The sequence below is a fragment of the Dichotomopilus funicola genome, assembly GCF_033296635.1.
Source record: "Dichotomopilus funicola strain CBS 141.50 unplaced genomic scaffold C8A04scaffold_23, whole genome shotgun sequence".
NCBI classification, from domain to species: domain Eukaryota; kingdom Fungi; phylum Ascomycota; class Sordariomycetes; order Sordariales; family Chaetomiaceae; genus Dichotomopilus; species Dichotomopilus funicola.
Window position 1 is genome coordinate 80,835 of NW_026944044.1, and position 22,833 is coordinate 103,667.

At 54.8% G+C, this 22,833-nt stretch overlaps 9 protein-coding genes across 9 annotated transcripts; 5 read left to right on the forward strand and 4 right to left on the reverse strand.

Annotated features, from left to right (window-relative positions):
* Window positions 1–1,032: 1,032 nt before the first annotated feature.
* On the forward strand, window positions 1,033–2,930 carry C8A04DRAFT_11377 (uncharacterized protein; the record flags this gene model as incomplete). The annotated part of the gene is made up of 4 exons (XM_062776947.1): window positions 1,033–1,567; window positions 1,651–1,734; window positions 1,816–2,657; window positions 2,724–2,930. 4 exons carry the CDS (start codon window positions 1,033–1,035, stop codon window positions 2,928–2,930), a joined length of 1,668 nt encoding a protein of 555 aa, XP_062637872.1.
* A 326-nt stretch (window positions 2,931–3,256) lies between these two features.
* Window positions 3,257–4,090, reverse strand: C8A04DRAFT_27686 (PdxT/SNO family; the record flags this gene model as incomplete). Its single annotated transcript, XM_062780381.1, has 2 exons — window positions 3,257–3,740; window positions 3,840–4,090. 2 exons carry the CDS (start codon window positions 4,088–4,090, stop codon window positions 3,257–3,259), a joined length of 735 nt encoding a protein of 244 aa, XP_062637873.1.
* A 1,204-nt stretch (window positions 4,091–5,294) lies between these two features.
* Window positions 5,295–6,233, forward strand: C8A04DRAFT_11384 (SOR/SNZ family-domain-containing protein; the record flags this gene model as incomplete). Its single annotated transcript, XM_062776949.1, has 1 exon — window positions 5,295–6,233. The coding sequence occupies one exon, from the start codon at window positions 5,295–5,297 to the stop codon at window positions 6,231–6,233; it is 939 nt and encodes a 312-aa protein (XP_062637874.1).
* Window positions 6,234–6,674: 441 nt separating this feature from the next.
* C8A04DRAFT_11457 (uncharacterized protein) lies at window positions 6,675–8,347 on the reverse strand (the record flags this gene model as incomplete). The annotated part of the gene is made up of 6 exons (XM_062776984.1): window positions 6,675–7,308; window positions 7,378–7,494; window positions 7,564–7,820; window positions 7,899–7,978; window positions 8,050–8,086; window positions 8,147–8,347. The coding sequence occupies 6 exons, from the start codon at window positions 8,345–8,347 to the stop codon at window positions 6,675–6,677; spliced, it is 1,326 nt and encodes a 441-aa protein (XP_062637875.1).
* A 1,685-nt stretch (window positions 8,348–10,032) lies between these two features.
* Window positions 10,033–11,389, forward strand: C8A04DRAFT_11392 (uncharacterized protein; the record flags this gene model as incomplete). The annotated part of the gene is made up of 3 exons (XM_062776955.1): window positions 10,033–10,528; window positions 10,614–11,215; window positions 11,282–11,389. The coding sequence occupies 3 exons, from the start codon at window positions 10,033–10,035 to the stop codon at window positions 11,387–11,389; spliced, it is 1,206 nt and encodes a 401-aa protein (XP_062637876.1).
* A 419-nt stretch (window positions 11,390–11,808) lies between these two features.
* Window positions 11,809–14,415, reverse strand: C8A04DRAFT_27690 (topoisomerase II-associated protein PAT1; the record flags this gene model as incomplete). The annotated part of the gene is made up of 2 exons (XM_062780382.1): window positions 11,809–12,097; window positions 12,155–14,415. 2 exons carry the CDS (start codon window positions 14,413–14,415, stop codon window positions 11,809–11,811), a joined length of 2,550 nt encoding a protein of 849 aa, XP_062637877.1.
* Window positions 14,416–16,426: 2,011 nt separating this feature from the next.
* C8A04DRAFT_11386 (nucleotide-diphospho-sugar transferase) lies at window positions 16,427–17,928 on the forward strand (the record flags this gene model as incomplete). The annotated part of the gene is made up of 4 exons (XM_062776951.1): window positions 16,427–16,477; window positions 16,564–17,436; window positions 17,508–17,796; window positions 17,858–17,928. The coding sequence occupies 4 exons, from the start codon at window positions 16,427–16,429 to the stop codon at window positions 17,926–17,928; spliced, it is 1,284 nt and encodes a 427-aa protein (XP_062637878.1).
* A 680-nt stretch (window positions 17,929–18,608) lies between these two features.
* C8A04DRAFT_27692 (uncharacterized protein) lies at window positions 18,609–19,301 on the reverse strand (the record flags this gene model as incomplete). The annotated part of the gene is made up of 3 exons (XM_062780383.1): window positions 18,609–18,683; window positions 18,757–19,050; window positions 19,158–19,301. 3 exons carry the CDS (start codon window positions 19,299–19,301, stop codon window positions 18,609–18,611), a joined length of 513 nt encoding a protein of 170 aa, XP_062637879.1.
* A 560-nt stretch (window positions 19,302–19,861) lies between these two features.
* Window positions 19,862–21,327, forward strand: C8A04DRAFT_36508 (acyl-CoA dehydrogenase/oxidase; the record flags this gene model as incomplete). Its single annotated transcript, XM_062783546.1, has 3 exons — window positions 19,862–19,953; window positions 20,058–21,227; window positions 21,282–21,327. 3 exons carry the CDS (start codon window positions 19,862–19,864, stop codon window positions 21,325–21,327), a joined length of 1,308 nt encoding a protein of 435 aa, XP_062637880.1.
* Window positions 21,328–22,833: the final 1,506 nt, after the last annotated feature.

Consider the following 22,833-nt stretch of genomic DNA (forward strand, 5'->3'; position numbering starts at 1 on the left):
CGAGGGCCAGTCAAACCGGGATCCCGGGGGGCCGGTTCCCAATTCGGGTCGAGACAAACTAGCTAATCTTTCTCCACTCAGAGGGTGAACACCAGATCGCCGCCGGTGCGACGACGGTTCTCGTGGGACTTGTGAACGTGAACGCCGAAGGGGCTGGATGGAGCAAGGGGGGCCAAGAAGCAACCGAGCAAGCGAACAAGGGCGGGCAAGCAGCTCGGGCGTGCGGCGAGAGGACACACGCACTGGCCACAGCGGCAATTCTCACCCTAATATCCTAGACCCGTTCGAGTGTCGTGCGGTGGTGTCCAGTCCGCAGACGGGCACGGGAAGGGGTGCCGCTGGGGAGAGATGCGGCAGATGCCTTGAGGTTCGCGGACAACCTCCCACAAACACCAGCAGGCGAAGCAGTAAAGGGTTGCCAAGAGCTGTAGTGAGGCCTGCCATACCCGCTTTTTGAGGACTACCATCGTCCGCCCAACACAAGGGTCCCATTGGTTGATGAGACCCTCACCCCCCCTTTCGTCACCAACCAGAGCTCGGAGGCTGTCAAGGTGGGCCGCGAGGCAGTCTGGCTGGGCTCTTCAAAAACCGAAACATGCCGTCTGTTGGAACACGTTGGAACTGGAAAGACGTTGAGTCTGCCTCCCGTTTGGTTTGAGGACGTTATCGGGGGCTGATCCAGCATGGCCGGCCGCAGTTTATTCGAAAGCCTCGTCTGCCTCTTTGGCTGATCCGCTGGCCGTGTAACCAGTCATGCATTCGAGAGGCTTATTTGGGCAGAAGCCAAACACGGAGGCAGTCGGACTATGATGTCGAAAAGGGTGGGCCTCTGTTTGAAAGATGGTTTCTTATAAACCCGCCTCGCGAGTCGATATCCATGGGTGAGGGGAACCCTAGGGTCCGCAACCTTGGTCCTTTCTCAATTCGACTCTCAAGGTTCAATCAAACCCCTCAGATAGCGCGGCAGCTAAGCGCAATTTTCCCCGCTTTGGCGCTTCCACTCCCAGCTTCGACCAATTCACGTCCGCGACGATGTCGGCGACAAATGACGCCGACGGGTTCGACCCAGCTTTCTTATCACCGAGCTTGCGAAAACGATTTTATGAGCCAATCATCTTGCTGGATGTTCTGGGGTCCATCTACAGGAACAATGTCGTCGATGCACCGGACCTTGAAAGCGACTGGGGCAAACCCCAGCAGCAACAGTACTTTGTTTTCCTAAACAAACTGGCTCAGATTTGCGACAGCCAAAAGGGAGATTTGGGCAAAACCTGTACCGCCATCGTGATCCTCGACTCCGGTACCCTCGAATACCGCTTGGCGTCCAATCGGCGGGATGAGCACGAACTAAACACGGCCCGGGACTACCTGAAAGGCATTCTCAATGACCTTCGAAACGTTTCCGATTCCGAAATCAACCAGGCCAAGGCGAAGAGAGCCATCTTCTCCAAGATTCTGCAGAAAGTTCTTGCGTTCAACCGCCCCCGCCTGGAACATTACCTCAGGAAGCTGCTCTCTAAGTTACAGTTTTGCATTGATTATGCTGCCGACGACGAAGCCGAAGAAGGTAGGCAAAATCGAGCCCCATAAAGGTTGCTGTTGACCCCCCGATTTGAGAATGACATGTTGACTTGCCGCTTTGAATAATAGGCGGTCATGTTAGTCAGGCGCTCGAGCAACTGCGGCCACGCATTGAGGCAGCATTGACTTCCCTCCCATCGAGGGGTGATGAGTGTAAGTCCTGGGACCCGGGTTGAAACCGCGATATGAAGTCACCGTGCATCTCGAGAGAGGCTTTTCCTGACAGAGACCTAGTTGCCCGGCACGTCGAACCCCTGCTGCGCACCATCAACAAATCTTACGGATCCCCCCTCGATGGCTACATGAAGCGGAGACCCCAAGACGCAGATAGCCCCTGGAACGATGTCCGCCACGCGCTAGGTCGACTCCTGTCATACTTCATCGCCATCAGGGTTATCATTGTTGCGCGCTCGAATTGGCCACGGCTCTTTGAGGACTTCGAAGTCACCACCATCCCTTCTACCGAGCCACTGGACGACCCGCCTGATGTCCGACGCACCGCAAAGGGCATACTGCAGCGCATGTCCAATAAGAGCAACCTCGAGTTGTACATGTCTCACGCAAAGACGCTGGAAGATCAAAGCATCAACAAACTCATCTCCAAGCGTGTGCGCCCCGACCGATTCCAGCCAATTGTACACGCCGAGACCAATCTGTTAGCCTCGGTGTTGAGATCGCAGGCGATGCCAGATCGTGATGGGCCGCTTCGCTTCTTCAACCAGGCCGAATTCGGCATGTACATTGGGGCATCGAAGCCGAGCTGCAAACTGTGTAAGCTATACTTCGATGCACATCCGTCCGGAGTAAAGTGTCGCGACACGCACGGCAACCTGTACCCCAATTGGCGAGCACCTGACCTGGACGGTGCCCGTTTCGAAAAGGACCGGAATCAAATCCTCGAACGCATGGTCAAAGACATGCGGAATCAGGTCGACAGCGCCCTTCACAGCCATTCCTACCCCGGTCGCCGAAACGACTCCCGTGACACGCCGACAAACCCGTTATCGGATACGGTAATGGAGGTCCACTTCTTCAGCGAGATTGACGACGTGGCCAGTCGAATGGGAAACTTGAGCGTGGCATCAGTACGAGCAGGTAGCGGAACTAGCAGTGTCAGCGGACTTCTCAGAGCTCAGGCCCAGGGCCTCGACTCGGCGTCGACAACAGGGCAAGCCGACGACGACCACGATGGCTCTCGTGAGACGACACCCCAACCAGTGACCCCGAAGCGCGGGGTGGCCGTGGACAACGTTGATGGCGATAGCGATGAGGAGGAGGATGATGATGATGATGACGACGACGACGATGACGATGACCCCGACAACGAAAAGGGCGGCGCGCTGCTCTAGGTGTGATACTAGCACATGGTGATGGAAGTATCTTGCGATTTTTTTCGACTTGTCCCCGTCGCGAGACAGGCAGGTGGCACCCTATGTAATATAAATCAGTTTTTGGAAATTCCTACCAAGGAAGGAGCATTCCCCGCCCAACAATTCCAGCTGATAAGTGATCCTACTGTTGCAAGTGAAGTATTGAATGAACCATGGGTGTCACCCAAACCCCCTTTCAAACATCTGGTCTAATTGTCTAATTAATTAGTTGGTATCTTATTTGTGGCCCTGTCGCAAGCCAACTTGGGAATTACCCAACCGACCTTCACATCCCATTCGGCCGCCTACTTCCCATGGCCCAACGCATCGACCACTTGCCGCAACCACCACACGTGTATTCTGATATCATTCGTCAGCTCCGGGTGGAAGCTGGTCCCAAAGACATTCCCCTGCCTCACGGCGACGATATCTCCTTTCTCTGCTTCCCCTCCCTGCTCCAGCCGTGCTTGTTGTCCCTCTGCCCGGAACACACCCAGAACCTCCACCTTCGATCCTTTTGACCCATCAACCTCTCCCTCAGTAATGATCTTCTCCACGATAGGTGCCCGGATAAACACCGCTCTGAACGGGTCGTCTTTCCCACTGTCTCCGAGGAAGCTCAAATCCAACCCGGCCACAAAGCTCTGCATCTGCGTGCCGTAACGGTTGCGGAGCACCCGAACGTTCAGACCCCCTATCAGTTCCTGTCCGCCCTGCTTCGTTGCCGCTGCTTCCTCTGCTAACATGACCAAACCGGCGCAAGTACCCCAGACCGGTTTGTGTTGGACCCTATTGTACCCCGCGAGTCAGCATTGTATTCAACCGTCGCAAGAGGAGAAAGGTGCGAGGGCGTGGAAGAAGTAATTAGAAAATGTTTATGGAACATACTTGACAAACGTTCGCAGCGGCTCGAGCAAGCCTAGTCTGCTGGCGACAATGGCCATGGTAGTGGATTCGCCGCCGGGTAGTATGAGGGCATCGCATTGGGCGAGCTGTGGTGGTGTGCGCACCTCATTGAAGGTGAATTGGAGGTTATCGGCGGACTGGATATGGGCAGAAGCCTTGCGGAGGAGGTTGAGATGCTCGACAACGCCGCCTTGGAGGGCGAGCACTCCAACGGCAATGGGTTTGTTGACCATCGTGGGCTTCCGGGGGGGAAGTAGTGGGGAGGTGTGTTTGCGTGTGTGCAAGATGCAGGAAGTTCCAAGATCAGGAGGGCCGTTGGCGTTTGCAGGGCCTCCCTTATCGTGTGCCGGGATAGATAACAGCGTGGGTGTCCGTCAAGGTGTTGCCTGCGGGTTCACCAAAACAGTCACACAAGCTGTTGGTGGTCGATGGTCATCACGGCCGCCGTTCGTCGGGATCTCAGGGCAGGAATGTCACTCGGAATCTTGCGGCTACGGGCGGCATAATGACCAATTGAATGATAAAATGCCTCGCCACGGAATGTGTTTTGCAACGACATCGGCGCGCCCGGGCGGGAAAGCGGTTAACGAAGAGGAGAAAAATACGCGTTTGCCCCGCGGTTTCGAAATTCACACTGTGCTTAACCCCTCCAACGTTGCAGCAGCAGTGGAAATAAAGTTAGGACCGGCTAGGGTCTTTGTGATCGCCCCGATAGCACACCTTCCCCAAAGGTGTGACTGAGTGAAGGAACGGCTTACTGCCGGCTGATCCGGCGGTCTTGTTAAGGGCGTCCAAAATAACCTTGGAGAGGTGATGAGAGAGATAACCCGGTCCCGAGTCCAGGTGCAATTAATTGTATAGCTATGGATCGGAATTGAGAACCCATCCCTCAATGGCGCAACCCGCGGCCCCCCGCCATCGCAGAGAAAAGCAAACCCCCCTGCCACACCTCCATGCCCGCGGACCACGGGCTCTCGTCTTCTGAAGTTGTGCTTGCCGAGCCGCCAAGCGTCAGCCCTCGCCGCCGTTCCTGGTGAAGCTCCGGTTCGGAGGCGGGGCGCGCGCAGGGGTGATCCCACTGAACACCGGGGTTTAAGATCGCACCGTGAGAGAAATACTGTGCAATTGCCCCTCCATCTCATTCCACATCTGTGAGAATCTTCGAGGGGGCCAACCAAATGACTGACTCACGCAATTCCCTTTCAGATGTGAATGGATTTAGTCATATCCAGACTTCTGGATCAATACTTCTCCGGGACCTTAGTTCTCTGCTCCATCTCACATCCCCGCGATACCCCAGACGACCTCACCCTTGAGAAGCCAGAAAACATTAAAACTCCAAGTTTCTCCAGTCATTCTTAGCAAAAAAACGTCAGTTTTGCCTATCAGAGGGAATAGAAGAGAAAACTGACCAAAGCAAAAAAGAAATCAGCAAAAATGGCCACCAACCTTCACCCTACCACAAACGGCACCACCAACGATGACTTCACTGTCAAGGCCGGTCTCGCCCAGATGCTGAAGGGCGGCGTGATTATGGACGTCACAACCGCCGCCGAGGCCCGCATCGCCGAGGAGGCCGGTGCCGTCGCTGTCATGGCTCTGGAGCGGATCCCGTCCGACATCCGCAAGATGGGTGGCGTGGCGCGCATGTCGAACCCCGAGATGATCCAGGACATCCAAAAGGCCGTGACCATTCCCGTTATGGCCAAGGCCCGCATCGGCCATGTGGTCGAGTGCCAGATCCTCGAGGCCCTCGACGTGGACTACATCGACGAGAGCGAGGTGCTCACCCCGGCTGACGACCAATTCCACGTCCAGAAGTCTGACTTCAAGATCCCCTTTGTCTGCGGCTGCCGCAACCTCGGCGAGGCCCTCCGCCGCATCAAGGAAGGCGCCGCCATGATCCGCACCAAGGGCGAGGCCGGAACCGGCGACATTGTCGAGGCCGTCAAGCACATCCGCACCGTCAACGCCGACATTGCCCGCGCCAAGGCCGCTCTCGCCGCCGGCGGAGACCTGGCCATCTCCGCCCTCGCCCGTGAGATCGGCGCCGATGTCGCCCTACTCAAGCAGACCGCCGAGCTTGGTCGTCTCCCCGTTGTCAACTTTGCTGCTGGGGGAGTGGCTACCCCAGCCGACGCCGCACTGATGATGCACCTTGGCTGTGACGGTGTGTTCGTTGGCAGCGGCATCTTCAAGGACGCCGAGACACCTGAGCATGCGGCTAAGCGTGCCCGTGCTATCGTCAAGGCTACCGCCCAGTACACTGACGGGAAGGCGCTTATAGCGGCCAGCATCGAGCACGGCGAGGCTATGCGGGGTATTAGCAACGCTGGCCTCAAGCCCGAGGAGAAGATGGCTGGTCGGGGTTGGTAAGGGCTGCACGAAGAGTTGGGCAATGGAGTTGAGTCGGTTGTCATTTGCCAGAAGGGGACCAGGCGTTATTTTCTGGGGTTATAAAAACTGGAGGCTTGCTTGAAACCATTCACCACGGGTAGCATAGGCGCTTTTATAAAGATCGAGCCTTAGAGATACGACGAGTTCCTGTTCCACACAGAACTCTGTCTCGGCTGGCAACACCGTTTACGGACACAACTGCTTGTTTTCTCGATTTCTTGCGGATGATTTGATGAATTGTATACCACGATCCAAGTGTACCTATTTTCCCAATCGTGTTTCGGCCCGGAGTACATTCGAGGCTAACCCATGATAATAACTCGATGCCACCCGCCCACGGACGCCTCGCATTTAACGCCAATAATTCGCAGGTCTGGTGCCAGATTCGACGGCACGCCGGTCATCATTCTCCCCGCGAAGTCACGAAATCGATCTGGCCGTCACCTGTCTGGCCAAGCTCTCCGTCCTTTCCGAAGCCCCGTCGCTTCGTAACCACGGGTAAGGGCCGCTGTTGTACCCTTCTCCAACATCCTCATTCGTATCGGGCCCCCTTCTGTTCCCAACCGGTAATACTTCCTTCCCAGCACCTTCTCCTATCGACCGCTGTCGATGATGGATGCCCCCCGACGTAACACCCCCTGTGCCGTGATACGCAACCCCTGAACCCGTCTGGCGCCCAGGTACGTCCCTGTCCCCGGCCACAGGCCCCATCTCGATAATAGCATCAGTCCCAGTTGTCAAGTGCGCCTCTTGTCGCCCCGAATACAACGGCCGTGTCGGCCTCGAGCCGATCGTGGGCGGGGAATGGTGATTGTTGGCACCAGAACTAGTTCCTTCCCCGGAGCTCGCATCGAGGCTCCGCAGGGCGAAGAAGTTTGGGAAAATCTTAGCGGCGAGCGGTTTTAGGGTCATGGCGCAGGAGACGGCGATGGCGGTGTGTACTTCGATGGCAGTCCAGTAGGTCAAGGAGCTGCTTGCGTGGGTGAAGTCCGGGTTGACGTGGCTCTTGGCGTCGATGAGGATGACGAGGCGGATTAGAGAAACGAGGCAGACACTGGTTGATGGAAAGTGGTGTTAGTTTAGTTGTGAACGGGTGCTTCCTCTGAAATCTGTGGGCACTTACAAAAATCCGACCGCGAAAATGCACATCACGATGAGCTTTTGACGCTGCGGAAGTTTAAGGGGCAGAACGATTGGGACGGGAAGGAGAAAAATTAACACGTCGGTTACAATGATGATGCTGATGGAGCCGATGCGTTAGTGTTGTTTTCGGCAACAGAGCTTTTTATGGGAGGAAGGGGAGACGAACTATGTATTTACCCACCATGTCTTGTCATTATGGCAAAACGTAGGCACGATGGATAAATCCCAAGTTGCTTGTAGCGGGATGCAGAAGGTGAGTGTGATGGAGACGGCCCATAGGTTGGTTATCACGACAAAAATGAGGACGGCGTAACAAGCTCGGCGGGCCCATGTAAGGGTAAAGATGTTGAGATAGAGCAGGCAGATGGAAACCTTGGTCAAGCCCATAGAGAGGACATAGAAGAGCAGTGAGAACCACCATCCCTGTTTCCGTGACAATGGTTAGCCATGTTATCGGGCTGAGTAGAACAAGTACTATCTAATAGCGGGATTTGGGTCTACCTCCATCCGGTGAGGCCAATGAGCCCAGAAGTCTATGTCGTCTATGTCATAGGTGTGTCGGCCAAGGTCATATCGAACCTCTTGTGTAGGGTGAGTAAGTATCTCGATTTGCAAAGGGAGTCGAGTAAATAACTACAGGGCAAAAGCTCACGCTGAACATAGCTGCCGCACATTCCTGCAGCCGCTAACTATCCGCCAAAGGGTTAGAATATCGAGCTGTATGTACCTGCGGGTGTGAAATGGCCTACGAGTGACAATAAGATACACCAATCGGCTGCCCCCAGCTTATGAACGATCTTCACCCGCGTCCAGAACCTCATCATCACGAAGATGGAGGCAATCGTCCAAGTCGTCCATGTTGCTACCAGAATGTTGGGACCGGTGTTGTCGTGGGGCAAGCTAGCCGCCGAAGAACCATGGTCGGGCCCTCCTGGCGCTGCTGGACTCATGAGGATTGGTGTGGCATCGGGACTTTAATGTTTTGCTTAGAACCCGCCTTCCACCTTGATTTGGTTGGCGGCCGCCTTTGCCGTCAGTAAATGTCGGTGGAAAAGGGGGAACCGTGACCAAGGCGGCATTGGGCTGCCGTGTGGTGGCCGTCGTGGGGTGTCGCCGATGTGGTCTGATAGTGCTTGACAGCCGCGCGTGGTCGTTTCAACGTTAAATGAACAATACGTGCTCGAGAGCAAGCCCTCAAAAGAAGAAAATCCCAGGACCGGGCGATCCGGTGGGTACTATGTAGAGCGGTCGTTGGGGAATCTCGCATGGGACGATGACCTCGCATTCGAGTCCCCAGTCGGTGTGGCTGTCGGATGCTCATCCGGTGTGCTCCACTTCGGAATAGCTGCATCAAGTGGCTCACATCGCGTAACAGACCGGCCCGGAAAGGTCTTAACTCCCTTTTGAGGGATACCTGATCGAGATTTGGGACCGCGCAGCAATTGCTTTGTTGCTCTCCCATTCCATTCGGCTAACCGAGGTTTGGTGGGCGTGCATCTCTCTACATATCATCTTTTGAAAACACGGCGGAGCTGTTTCTCAAAGTTCGACACCCCATTCTTGTAAGGAGTCCCGCCGCGCAACGTGACATCCCATGACGAAACAATTGCAGGGCAGTGATGGTCTTGGCCGCCTTGTTGCCGGCGAGCCAAGCCATCGTCGCGGTTTCTTTTTTGGACAACGCCGCGGGAACAAGGCGGGGGGGCGCGTGGGAGATCATTTGGTTTCGGCGATCTCCCTCTGAAGCGGAGGGGTCTTATTGATAGGATTTGGGGGAACCGGTGAAAGAGCCCACAATGCATCGGGCCTGATTCGGTTTGACCTTGCCTCCTTGGGGCTTCGTCTCGGAGTTTTCTTAGCCGGGCGTCTTTTGTTGCGCACCGTGAGGTCATCGTGTTCGTGTCACACCCTTTTCTCAGCAGCTTCTCCAGCGGAATGCCATCTCGGGCCGTCGCACTAGCGTTGCAGCCGTCAACGTCCGTCCATCAGGATATTGGGTCCTTGGCACGGTTCCGGGCCCGGCGTTAACTCGTTCGTTAGTTAGCGCACATGTCTCGGGCAATGAACCTCCCTTTGTGGACGCTGAAACCCTAAAACAGTCACATCGAGGGATTGTGAGAAGCTTCACACCAACCAAGCGGTGTTTTGTGGTGTTGATATTTTCCGGCGTCTCGCGCTTGGCGGGCAATTGCCCCTTACCACGCCTCGATTGAAGCGAGGATGGCGTTGCGTGAATTCCATCTCGGAGCTTGGCTAGTGTAGACATCTCGTCGGTCCGGCATCAACTGCAAGACAGAACCACCTAGTGTGGAGGTTCATTGCCCGGCTGAACTTTATCCGAGACGCGGTCGCGGTTTTGTAGCGTGACTCCCGTCCCGCTCCAGCATTTGTTGCAAGCCCCACTAAAATTTCCAGCGCCGCGGGGCATTTGCAGGTCGCTCTGATCCCGCTTTGACTGGTAACTAACATTGACAAAAGCTGTGCAGCTTGACAACCTGAAAATAAACCTCCCTCAAGAGACTGATTTCAGCGAGTTGTTAAAAGTTGTTCAAGTAATAACTTTGCCCCCTACTGGCGTTTACTTTTGCGTCAATTGCGTCAATTGGAACAGTTAACCGATACCACGGCCGATACCATGTCGGCAAACCCTCGAGGCCCTTCAGACGACGACGACCCCATCGTTGCAAAATACTCCGTCTTCGTCAAACCCTCCCTCACCGAGCACCGGAATCTTGTTGTGCTACAATATGTAAACAAGACCGCCCAAGATCCGGCTCAGGTACGCGTGCCGCGCATCGCCGAGCTGCGTATGAAACCAAGCACCGGGATGTACGAGGTCGACATACCACTGGACACGACCGAAGCATACGACAAGAACAAGGGCGTAGCGTGGGGCACATCACTTCAGAAGTCAATGGAGGCCAAGAAAGGAGGCAGTCTGGGCTTAGCGGGGGGCTTCAACATTGTGCCGACTTCGTCCACTGCCCGCGGCCGTCGAGGGGTTGCCGGCCATAACGACGACGAAGGGCCATTGACCTGGGCTGAGGCGACGAGACAAGACAAGGTCCTACGCACACAAACATTTGGAGGCGGACAGAGTGCAGAGGAGGAGAATACCCGCCATATGATTGGTGTTTTTCAAGGGAGTAAGTCAGCGGGCCTCTCGCTTTCATCCACCCGCCCAACTTTACTAACCGAATAACCTTTCCCACCCAGAAAACCTCCACCTCACCCCTGTCTCCTCAACCATCCACCTCCGCCCCGTCCCACACCACATCGACGCTTCCACCGAGCAAGAACGCCTCTCCCGCGCACCCACAGCAGCGGCGGCCGCTGCCGCCGCCGCCGCCGCCAATGGAGCTGACAAACCGGGTGCCTCTGCCGGCCGAGCCATCCACATGACCATTAAATCCGCTATGGATGCTGACGGCGGCGTCGCGACGGAAACCATGGCCGACCGCCTGCGCAACGTGCAGACCGAGACCTGGCAGCGCATGGAGTGGGTGCATGATGAGGCCGAGATGGCCTGGGAGGCGTACAACGAGTGCCTGTTGCTTCGGTCGACAGGCGGTGATGCTGCCGGTTCATCTGAAACGGGGCCAGCTGGGAAGGGCAAGGAGGTAGCCGGTGCTGGTACTAGTGGTGTTCAAGAGAGAGCCACAGGAAACAGCCTCGATGAAAGCAGCGCGGCGGATTTGGTGGACAAGGTGTCCAGGCTGCGGACAGACTGGGAAGAGCAGGAACTGCTACAGGCTGTCAGCAAAGCGGGTTCTGCTGCCGGCGAAAAGGGCGGTCGCAATGACGAGAAGTCGGTGGGCGTGAAAGGCGAGACGGCAGCCGGGCGGGTACAGCCAGCGTCGGAGGCACAGAGAGTGTCGAGTGAGCGCCCAGGAAGAGCCACCGGAGCGAATGCCCCCACAGCGAGTTCCGCTGGCCCAAGGAAGTCGACACGAAGGGGTGCGACGAAGGGCACGGCGATGGAGATAGACTAGCCGGCAACTATGGCTTGCAAAGGGAAGTGTCAAAGCCGGCATCGCTCAGTGTTTAGCACATTGTCATATCAGTAATTAAAGCAAACACAAATCCTATGCTATAATGGCGGCTGTCATTTGACGAATCTTGCTGCTATTTCGCGCACAATGTTGTACGCTGAAAATCATTGTGTCCATTTTTGCTATGTGCCCGTATATCGACGGGTAAACCAGAAACGATGTAAGCCATATATCTCATGCACCTCGGTATCTCTGCCAGCTGTCCCCTAGTGTCTGCGTCCTTTACCCATCAATGAGGGTTCCACCCATAAATATGTTCATAATACATCACCAGCCATCTTTCCATGTGCCTTCAATGTAATTATAATTTTATCGCCCGCTTGCTTTTTGATGCGACCCCCGTAATCATCCACCGCCCTTTACTGGAGCAATTCCACATCTAGGCCGATCGAGCGCATGAACAAATTGACGTTCTGGAGGCGCTGAGCGGCGAGATCCTGGGGAAGTGTCTTGGACAGGGCGACGGTATCCATCACGCGGTCCTTGACGGCCAGAACAAGCCTCTGCTGTTGGTCAGGGCTGGCGCCAATACCAAGAGCGGCGAGAAGTTGCCAGACGTAAATGTCGTCGCTGGTTGTGACAGGGCCGGGGAAGGTGTGTGGGAGCGAAGGCTCGATGAGATCAAAGAACTGGGTGTGAGTCACGTCCCTAGAAAGCTGTCAATAAAGCGGTGGTCGCGGCTGGGATGGGGGGAGGGGGGCTCACCAAGAGTGCCATGCTTGTTCGCTGCCGCCACCACCATGCTTGATAATCTCGGCCCGGCTCAAGATCATGGTGAGCATAGAAGCACCAACTCGGCTCTTGGCAATCACATCGACATTGCGGCTGCAGACCAATCCCAGCATGCCGGCCACAAGGTCCAGATCAAGCTCGTTCAGGATGTTAAACAGAGTAGACATGACTGCGACTATGAAGAGCTCGACGTTCTCACGCATAGCTGCATTCGGTTGCGGGGAATCCGGCGTCACTTGGGCGCCGCGTACGACGTCCAAGCTATCCAAGTTGACGAGAATGAGAGTCAAGATTGTTGTCCGCTGCTCGTGGGTGAGATGACGCGAGACACGCTGCATCGCCTTCATACCCTTGGTGTATGACAACAGAATAATGAAGGGGTGGACCACACCGTTGTCGGGATGGTCGTGGATCCGGAGGCTTTCCCAGAGCTGGTTGTTGAGAATTTGCGCTTCGCTGTTCCAGGCGACGAAAGTTTGGATGGCTTCGGTGTCCGCATCGTTGGCGGGGGGCGGGGGCATAACCCTGTCGTGGTCCTCCATCTTCATCAGAGTGGTGTAGATGCTTTCAATGGAGCGGAGGTCGCTCTTCCTGTCGCCCACATGGTCGATGTGCCTGTGGGCACTGCTGGGGCGGTGGGCCTCGGTAGGGTTCTCTGCCCGCTTGATATTCAACAGCGGCTTTGGGGTCTTAGCATTGCTAAAGGAAATCTTGCCCAGGCTACCTTCAATCACAAGCTGCTTGTTCTTGGGCTTGTTCTTGGCAGCCTCTACAGCTCGCTGGACCTGTTGCTCCATGCGCTGCATGTGATTCTCTGGGCCGCGGTGGTGACGGCGCATGCCACCCTGGCGGCTACCAGTCTGGTAAAGATACGTCTGGGCAAAATTGTTGAGTGGTTGGTTGGGGTTCTGGCGTTGGCTACCCTGGATCTGGCTGTGGACTTGGTAGTAAAAGTCTTCAGTTAAGGACTCATCAGTGCCATGCTCGTTAGGATTGCCGGTGGCGGCCACGAGTTGTTGAAGCTGGATCCTGGTCACAAAGCTCTTGTCCTGGGGAGTCATGATACCGTTATCGCGGGACATGAGAAAGATCTTGTGGTTGCGCTTGGCTCGTTTCGCTTCCTGGTCCAAGTAGGCCGCTTTCTCTTCCTCGTTGAGCTGAGACAATTGTGACGGGTGGGTGATAATTTGCGGCTGTTGCGAGAAGGAGCCCTGCTGCCTGTGAATCGGATGTCCTGGGTAGCTTCCGTGAGGAGACTGTTGGTGCATCCCGACCCTCGCGGCGTCTCCCGAAAGGCGGTTGGGGTTTTGCAAAATCTGAGTAGGGTGGATAGGCCCCGATGGCTGTTGCCGCGCGTGGGCGGCAGGTTGAGTCGGAGGTTGCGGGGAAGCAGCTGGTTTCGACGTGGGCCGTTGAAGAATGGTGATGGGATGACCATGCCCAGCAGGAGCGCCTTGATCATGTCCAGTAGTATCAGCGTGTTGGGCGGGCTGGCCATGTTGAGCGAACTGGTACGCCTGATCGTAATGCATCGGAGGCACTTGGGTTTGGGAGCCCGAAGGGACAGCAGCCACCGGCGGCGCCGGGGAGGGCGTGGCCTGCTGTGAGGTCTTCTTAGCCTGAGCCCTCATCTGTGCCTCCACCTCCTCCAAGCTGAGGATCTTTCGAGCTGGAGCAGCCGCCATAGGTGCCGGTGAGGCAGAAGGAACAGCCGCTTGCGTCTGCTTCTTGGGTGCCACGCCCCAGAGGGCCGCGTCGACCTGAAGCTCAGCAACGGGCTCGCTGCTATACTTCTCATAACCGGTGCGAGCCGGCTTGGAGGGCGGCAACTGGGAGTAGTGCCCATAGGAAGATGATCCGGGCGCGTGGTGCTGGAAAGCAGCGGGCGCGGCGGCCTGGGGCACCGTTTGTGAGGACCGGGCCGTGGGTTGCTGGCGAGTAAAACGGACATGCTCCTCTTCAATGGCGTTCGCGACCTTGGCGGTAGTATTGAAGAAATCGAAATCTTTGCCAACGGGCTTGGACTCGAAAACCGTGGTGTCGCCAAACGTATCGTCATTGAACGCGTCGCCAGTTTCGTCTAGTTGGTCGCCCAAGCCGTCGTATGTGTCCTCGAACTCTAGAGCATCGCCTTCATCCTCGCGATTCGAGAGCCCGGCAAACGGATTGTGAGCTTGCGAGAAGCCCGTCGCCGCCGGGTTATGGCGACTGGTGTCGAAGCCAAAAAACGACATGATTACGGATTTGTCTCAGCCGTTGTGTTGTGTACGGATGCGTTACTTCTCAACTTGTCAGCCGAAATTTTGTCGACAATTTCTTGCCGCAAAGTAGCTGCGGCTCGTGGTTTCTGTGGGAAGGAGGGGCGGGGTGGCGCCGCAGGCGCGCGGGTCCCAAATGGTGGGAAAAGATTTTGTACTGACAATGCGGTGCGTAAAAATATTAAAACAGCTGAGTTGATTAATGGGCATAGTGATTTGGCCCAAGGTTGTTTCGCAGTGCGGGCGGGTATGCGATTGAATGCGGGGAACGCCGAGGCCAACACGCACAGAATATTGATAGAATGGAAAGGCGACTTCGGAGCCACGGTACAGAGTATCGTGCAATGCGTTTTCACTGGTAAAGATATAGCAAAGCAAAGGGCCGCGTAAACGCTAAAGCGGCGGCCCAAATGAGGCCGGCTTTGAAGCTGAAGGTTTGGGGAATGGGTCGGGCTCGCCGGCGTGAAACCGAAGCTCGCTCAAGTCGTTCGGAGTGGTGCAAAGGGACGAATAATCCGACAGACCAATCGGCGTGTGTACTGAGGACGAGGCCGACATTGATGGGTGTGAGGCGCACGGACAACCCCATACAAATTAATGTCATTTGAGGCCGCCTTAACAGTACCTCAGAAATGTATTTCTGTACCTCGCCAATCCTCCACTTTAACTAGGATTCTTCACGATCTAATGTGACCGCTGCTTCAACTCCATGGGCAATGGGTATAGAGCTAATTCTAGGACCTGTGATTGTTGTGGAAGCTGACTGCTGAACGGCCCCGGACTTTAATGATGAAGCTGAAAATGGGTACTTGCTCTGAGGAGGATGGCCATGGTGCCTTTATTTGCAGCACCTGAGAGGACAACAACCAAGGATTGAACACCATTACTTCGTAGAGATCAACAATATCCTTCATTTTCTCAGCATCGCCATGACTACTATGCCTGACTTGGAAAATATAATTCAATGGAAGTGGTTGGTAACCGGGCATCCGGTCAACTTGAGTCGTCATTGTGTAGGTGGCCTTGGGTTCCCGTTCTCGTTTACCAGCAGCAAAATATTAACTAGTCCCAGTGGTAACCTGAACGTTGGGTACCCACATTCGAACGCAGTTGGAGACCAAACCGCGGGACCCGCACCGACCTAACCCAGTACTGGGAATTTGGCCGCTTTGGGGGACGGCCCCTGAGTGATGAGATCAAAGGTGGAACGATAACGTTAGATAGGTCGTCAAAATGAAGTCGGATGGTCGCATGCAAAAAGTTGCAGAATGCATTGTCTGTTCATGATCCCTTCTGACGCAAAGGATGATAAAGGATTGACCACCAGCCCTTTGAAATGGTCGTGCTGAACAAGTCTAGGCTATGGCCCATCCATATTCGGCATGCGAACTTATCGCTCCATGCGCGCGGCCATTCCGCACTTCCATACGCTGGGGCAGTGGGAGGGGGATGGGCCTAAAACACGGGCGTCCGTAATACGAGCTTGTCCCATGGCTGACGTATGCGACAAAGTCCCACCCTAATTTGTCTCACTCTCGAATAGCCTTGTGGGCTGTTAATCTGGTACAAAGTTCGCCAAGTCGAAACCACTGGGCGCTGTGCCCCAAATCCAAGGATCATTCAGCAAGTTCCTTCAGCGACAACCCGGCGACCAACCGTTGCACTGCCCGCGGCTGGCCATTTCTCGACTTCTCGAACTTTGACGGACGTTCCGCCCTGCAGGAACATTTGTTCCCAAACCCCGACGGTTTTTCAACTTATAGCACGACTAAGGGAGATTGGTTGTTGCAAAGTCGACCGGAGAATGAATTCGGAGATCCGGTCTTGAGCCCCCCACCATTACCTTTGCTGCCGACTTTTGGTCTCGGTGGCCTGCCACAAACTCGATTCGCCCTTGTGGCGCCCAAAACTTGCGACGGAAGGTTGAACAGGCCGACTTCCTGGGCCACGCTGGCATCTCGTCTTCAACCACCAAACATTTTGCATCATGGCCGCCGGGAGCGCGCGCTATGTGCGCTACATTTTAGTGGCCTTTTTCGTAAGTTTTCGCCCCTCACGCTTCCAGGTTTTGCGCATCGTGATGTTTTGAACTGTGTTCCTGATCCCACCTAACGGATTCCTTAGATCCTAGCAGTGTTTTACTTCGTGTCAAACTCGACGGATGTCACCACACCTCTCAGGACCCATCTTCCGGGGGTAAACAAACCAGCCGATGGCGGCGGCAACAACGGCGGCGGCAGCAGCGAGGCGAGCGAGCCGAAACCGCCAGCATCGAACGACGTCAAAGCCAAGATTAACTACGACCCTGCCCAGTTTCCTATGGCAATGACGCCTAATGACCCGGGCTGGAATGACCTTGCGGGCATCAGGGACGGTCCGCGAATGAATGCTACGTTTGTTACCTTGGCTCGGAATTCAGACGTATGGGAAATTGCGAAATCCATTCGACAAGTCGAAGATCGCTTCAACCGCCGGTACAACTACGATTGGGTCTTCCTGAACGACAAGCCGTTCGACGACAACTTCAAGAGGGTTACCACCTCTCTCGTTTCCGGCAAGACGCACTATGGCCTGATTCCCGAAGAGCACTGGTCCTTCCCGGAATGGATTGACCAGGACAAGGCAGCGAAGGTCCGGCAGGACATGAAGGAGGCCAAAATTATTTACGGCGACAGCATTAGCTACCGTCACATGTGCCGCTTTGAATCCGGGTTCTTCTTCCGTCAGGAGCTCATGCTGAACTACGAGTACTACTGGCGCGTTGAACCGAGTGTTGAGCTCTATTGCGACGTCCATTACGACCCCTTCCGCGTCATGGCTGAGAACAACAAGAAATACAGCTTCACCATCAGTTTGTACGAGTATTACGAAACCATTCCAACGCTGTGGGACAGCGTCAAGAAGTTTATGAAGAATCACCCAGAGCACATCGCTGCGGACAACTCGATGGGGTTCCTCAGTGATGATGGTGGCGAGACCTACAACAAATGCCATTTTGTACGTCCTTCCACCCTATACTCCTTTTTACTACCCTTGACCCAGAACTACGTTTCTAACAATCAATGCAGTGGTCCAACTTTGAGATTGGCAATCTCAACTGGCTCCGATCCAAAGCCTACACGGATTTCTTTAACAGCTTGGACCGTGATGGGGGTTTCTTTTACGAGCGTTGGGGCGATGCTCCCGTCCACTCCATTGCGGCCGGGCTGATGCTGCCGAAGGACGAAATCCACTTCTTCAACGACATTGCGTATTACCATGTACCGTTTACGCACTGTCCGACGGGCGAGAAGCTGCGCACCGAGCTCAAGTGCCATTGTGACCCTGGTGAGAACTTCGACTGGGCTGGATATTCTTGTAAGTCTTGGACTCCGTTTCTCGCCTTGGTCAATAAATATGCTGATTTGATCCATCATAGGCACCTCCAAATATTTCGAAATCAACAATCTTGAGAAGCCCGAGGGATGGGATACGGAGGGCAAAGACTGATCGGGGAAACAGTAACCAACTTTAAGGGGAAGCTAAGGGATTATATGTCGCGTTTTATGCGTTTGCAAGCTTCTCGGTCATCTCATCCTTATCGGAAATGTGATTTCCTTGCTGCTTCGTGGAATTTGGGGTTTAAAGGGCAACATACACGAAATCTTTTTCACTATGGGTTAAGGAGGGCGTCACGGGACTACAACTGAATATTAGACACTTCGGTATTCATTTCGGGCAGGTAGCGGACGGGGCGGTCTAAGTTGCTGATTTCGGGTACTTCGAGCGAGGTTGATCCCGCAGGCTGCTTTTTACCTTGTCGCACATCTTTTCTATCAATGTCCCAATGCTGATGATCGTAGTAAGCTAGTGGTGGTTGTACACGTGTTTACCTGCAGTTATTGATCGTTTTCAGACGACTTAGACTTTGACTTTGCTCTAACGCTAATACCACTGGCCGCTTCAGGTTTAAAAGTATGAATGAATCACCACTAGGAGAACAAGAACGAGAGAAGGGCCACGGTTCAAGTTTTTGTCTGAAAGCTACAAGAATATGGTACAAAACCGCTCATTGGTGGCGGCCGGTAGTCACAGAAGCGCTGGCGCGTGGTCTATCAGATATCTCTCTATTCTGTCCCTCAACGCCGTTGTTATGAAACCGATCCTTACTCGCACAGCCACTCAGCGTCTTAGCCAACAGAAGCCTTCTTTGGCTTCTTTGTCCCGTATTTACTCCGGCTAGTCATCCGGCTACCAACACCACCCTATATTGCTCAGGTCAGCTTCCACATCCCTGCCCCTAACGGACCTCGTCTGCAGGGCCGGGTTGCAACTCACCAGGTCCAATGCTCCGCGCACCAAGTGGTAACGCACACCGGGGCAATCTTGACTCCGCCCGCCACGCACTAGCACGACACTGTGCTGTTGGATGTTGTGACCTTCCCCGGGGATGTATGCCGTGATGACCTTGCCGGTAGACAGGCGCACACGTGCCGTCTTTCGTTCACCCGAATTGGGCTTCTTGGGCTTGGTAATTCCCACCTTGACACAAACACCCTTAAGCGCGGGGGCGTTTATTGCTGACAATGCTGGGGAGACAGCGTGGCGAGCTCGTTGTTCCTTCCGACAACCCTAAATGGAGCGAAGAGAAGCGAGTTAGAGGTCAATTTTTTGATGGTAGAGTCCCGTTTCGTCGCGCGACTTATTCTACTGTGAATCGGGTGGAAAGCAAGGCGTACTCGGATTACTTGGTTGAGAGTCGCGCTCTGTGATGGAGTCGTCGAGAACTTTCGGGAGATGGGAATCCCGGGGGCGGCGGGCTTTGGGATTGTTGGCCGTAGTGCTGGCCGCAGCACTAAATCGCGGAAGAAATTTGTTGCCATGGCGCGCTTCGGTTCCTCGCACACAACGGTGCCTTATCCCACATTCAGGAGTTTGTCGTCGCCGTTTGCGTCCCGGCGCCGAGACGTTGAAATCGAGGTTTGGACCCGCAACCCACAAGAATTGGGTGGGGCAGCTTTACTTTTTATATCACGTGTATCACCACGTGAATTGGGCGGCAATTGTCGGGTTAGTGGAGACCGGCCTCAGCTTGTCTCTTTGTCAAAGCCGGTCACATGGCTTTGTTTTGCCCCTCCATCCCCTGCCCCGACGCGGCAACCCAGTGTGGGGAAGCTTGTCGCAGGCCGGAGCGGAGTGGGTCGGTAACCTCGGCTCCCCTCCGGGGGCCGTCGAAAAGCGCGGGAATGGCCCTTTTTCTTCTCTTGCGATGTCTGCTTCACCTCTGTCAACCACGTAACGGAAGTTTTTGGCCCATTTGTTACCCATAAACTCGTCCCAAGTTGTATTGGCTAGCTTTCTACTGCCAAGTTCCAACCTATACACATAGACAACGATCCCAACCAACGACCCCGCCGAGACTCCGTCGACCGTTACTTTCAAGATGAAGTCGTTTGTGAGAGCTCTCCGTCCCGCGGTGCGGAGGAGCCAGACCGTTATCGCTCCCCAGATACGACGTCCGTTTCTCGCGCAGTGGTGAGTTGACGCTCGGGCAAGGAAATAGGACGATGGCAAGGGCTCACGCAGCTCTCATACAACGTAGACATGCTAACCAACGGCTTGGCTTGTTGGCTTTCTAGTGCCCGTCCTCTCTCCACAACTGCACCACGCCGAGACGCCAGCCTAGCCGATGTTGCCCCAACGCCTATCACACACTTCTCCGAAGTCGAGACGGCCATGGCCGAGACCGTACAAAAGTTCGCAACCGACGTGATCCTGCCCAAGGTGCGCGACATGGATGAGGCCGAGCAGATGGACTCTACGGTCGTAGAACAGCTTTTTGAGCAGGGCTTGATGGGCGTGGAGATTCCTGAGGAGTATGGCGGCGCCGGCATGAACTTCACGGCCGCTATCGTTGGCATCGAGGAGCTGGCCCGTGTGGACCCCTCCGTATCCGTCATGGTCGACGTGCACAACACCCTCGTCAACACGGCAGTGATCAAGTGGGGCAGCCAAGCACTGAAGAAGAAGTATCTCCCCCGCCTTGCCACCAACACCGTGGGCTCGTTCTGTTTGTCGGAGCCCGTCAGCGGGTCCGACGCATTTGCCCTCGCGACCAAGGCCACTGAAACAGAAAATGGGTTTAAGATCAACGGGGGCAAGATGTGGATCACCAACAGCATGGAGGCGGAATTCTTCATTGTGTTTGCCAACCTTGACCCAAGCAAGGGTTACAAGGGCATCACGGCCTTCGTGGTGGACAAGGGCACTAAGGGCTTTAGCATCGCTAAGAAAGAAAAGAAGCTGGGTATCAAGGCCAGCAGCACGTGTGTACTCAACTTTGACGATGTCGAGGTACCCAAAGAGAATCTGCTTGGCGAGCGGGGCCAGGGTTACAAGTACGCTATCTCGCTGCTGAACGAGGGCCGCATCGGTATCGGCGCGCAAATGACGGGTCTTGCGCTCGGCGCGTGGGAGAACGCGGTCAAGTACGTCTGGAACGACCGCAAGCAGTTTGGTCAGCTCGTCGGCGAATTTCAGGGGATGCAACACCAAATTGCCCAGTCGTACACCGAGATTGCCGCAGCCCGTGCCCTCGTGTACAATGCCGCCCGCAAGAAGGAGGCAGGCGAGAACTTCGTCATGGATGCTGCTATGGCAAAGCTATACGCCTCACAGGTTGCTGGCCGTGTAAGCGGTCTGGCGGTAGAGTGGATGGGCGGCATGGGCTTCGTCCGTGAGGGCCTGGCAGAGAAATTCTGGCGCGACAGCAAGATTGGTGCCATTTACGAGGGGACGAGCAACATCCAGTAAGTACTATGCCTTCTTGTGATGAATTTAGGGAAGACACTAACGATTTAAAGACTCAATACCATTGCCAAGACGCTACAAAAGGAATACACTGCTTGATCTGGGTGCATGAAACACAGATTTATTTTTTCTGACACGGAGTTGGGCATGGCGAGAGGAACTAAACCGGCTATTTGGATAGGTTCTTTTTCATAGATCACAAAGAGCAATGTTTCAGTCTTAAAATCCTTTTTTTGCTTCCCTATATCTCGGCTTATTTCTGACGCTGATAGTTGCTCGGTTTATTAAACTCCGGCAATCCTGGTTGTTTGGCCGCTTCGGTTTAAACCCGGCCGGTCCGGGCAATCTTGTTGAGGGAATCGGAGCTTTAAGCACAGTGATCTCCGTGAGGGTAAGCTGAGATCGCAGCACACTGCTCAAGGCGCATTCTTTCGGCCTGGAACCCGGGCCGAGGGTTTTTGCGTCGTTGTCTTTAATTTTTTTTAAAAAAAGAAACGCTTATGAGAGTGGCTTCACAGTAAACCGGGGCCAAAGAGTGGGGAAAGTCCTAAGAAGATGAGCGCAGTCCTACGTCTAATGGGATTCGAGGGATTAGACAACAGAAACGCTTCTTCAAGACAAACTGTGAGACAAACAGGCCCGGAAAGCGGGGAGGGACATCGAATAGGGCCAGCCTTTGCTCATGCATGACATGGATCGGCCGCGACTCTGCCGTTATTGTGTCCGTCAAGCGTGGGCAATAGTTAACTCGTGTCGCCTCGCCCAAACACCAGGCTGTAATTGACAATTACGGTAAGGTACCTCTTGTATCGGTTAGGTAACATTGTGACGTGGTGTTGTTCGCCCGGTTCCCGTCCTTCACATTACCACCTGCATACAGTTGCCCGCACGGAGCTCGCGCATCAGGCAAGACAGTGTTGAGTTGGAGATTTTGAAGTGAGTGACCATGCGAAAAGTAGCGTATCTCATCCGGCTTTCTCCGCGGTCATTGGGATTGCCCGGGCCACCAAAATGTCCAAATGTCTGTGCACTTGACTGCTCCGCATCGCTGGTTCATGAGAGAGCACGAGAGTTTGCGACTCACAAATTACCCCGCAGACCATAACGCACACCCCGGCCCTCGCAAGTCCTTGCCATTGAGTTTGGTAACATCCAAACCCAACCGCCTCATTCAACGCAGCAAAAAACTGGAAAAAAGGTTCTCCGGTGGAGGTGGAGGCTAAAACTAAGCGTATACCCACCTCGATCACAACGGGATAATGCCCAACGCTCCATTTGCAGGTTGTGTGTTGCTCTCGGTTGTTTGTGTTGCTGCCCTCTTGTTTTAAGACCCAGTTCCTGGTGAGTTCAGTCATGCATACCCTGTCCCGCTGTTGTGGTCCTCCAAGGCAGCAACCCCAGCAGCAGCAAAGCATCCCCCACCCAACCTAGCCGCTGCATCTCAAAGCAACTGACTTCCAAGTCCGAATAGGGCGCTGGATCAAACTTCCTTATCGAACCATCCCCGCCCTCCACTACGAAACTAAGGTACCGCGGCCCCTCCCCATCCGCATCGGCGAGGGCTGTGAGCAACATTTGCGAAACACAAAACCCCGCCATAATTCG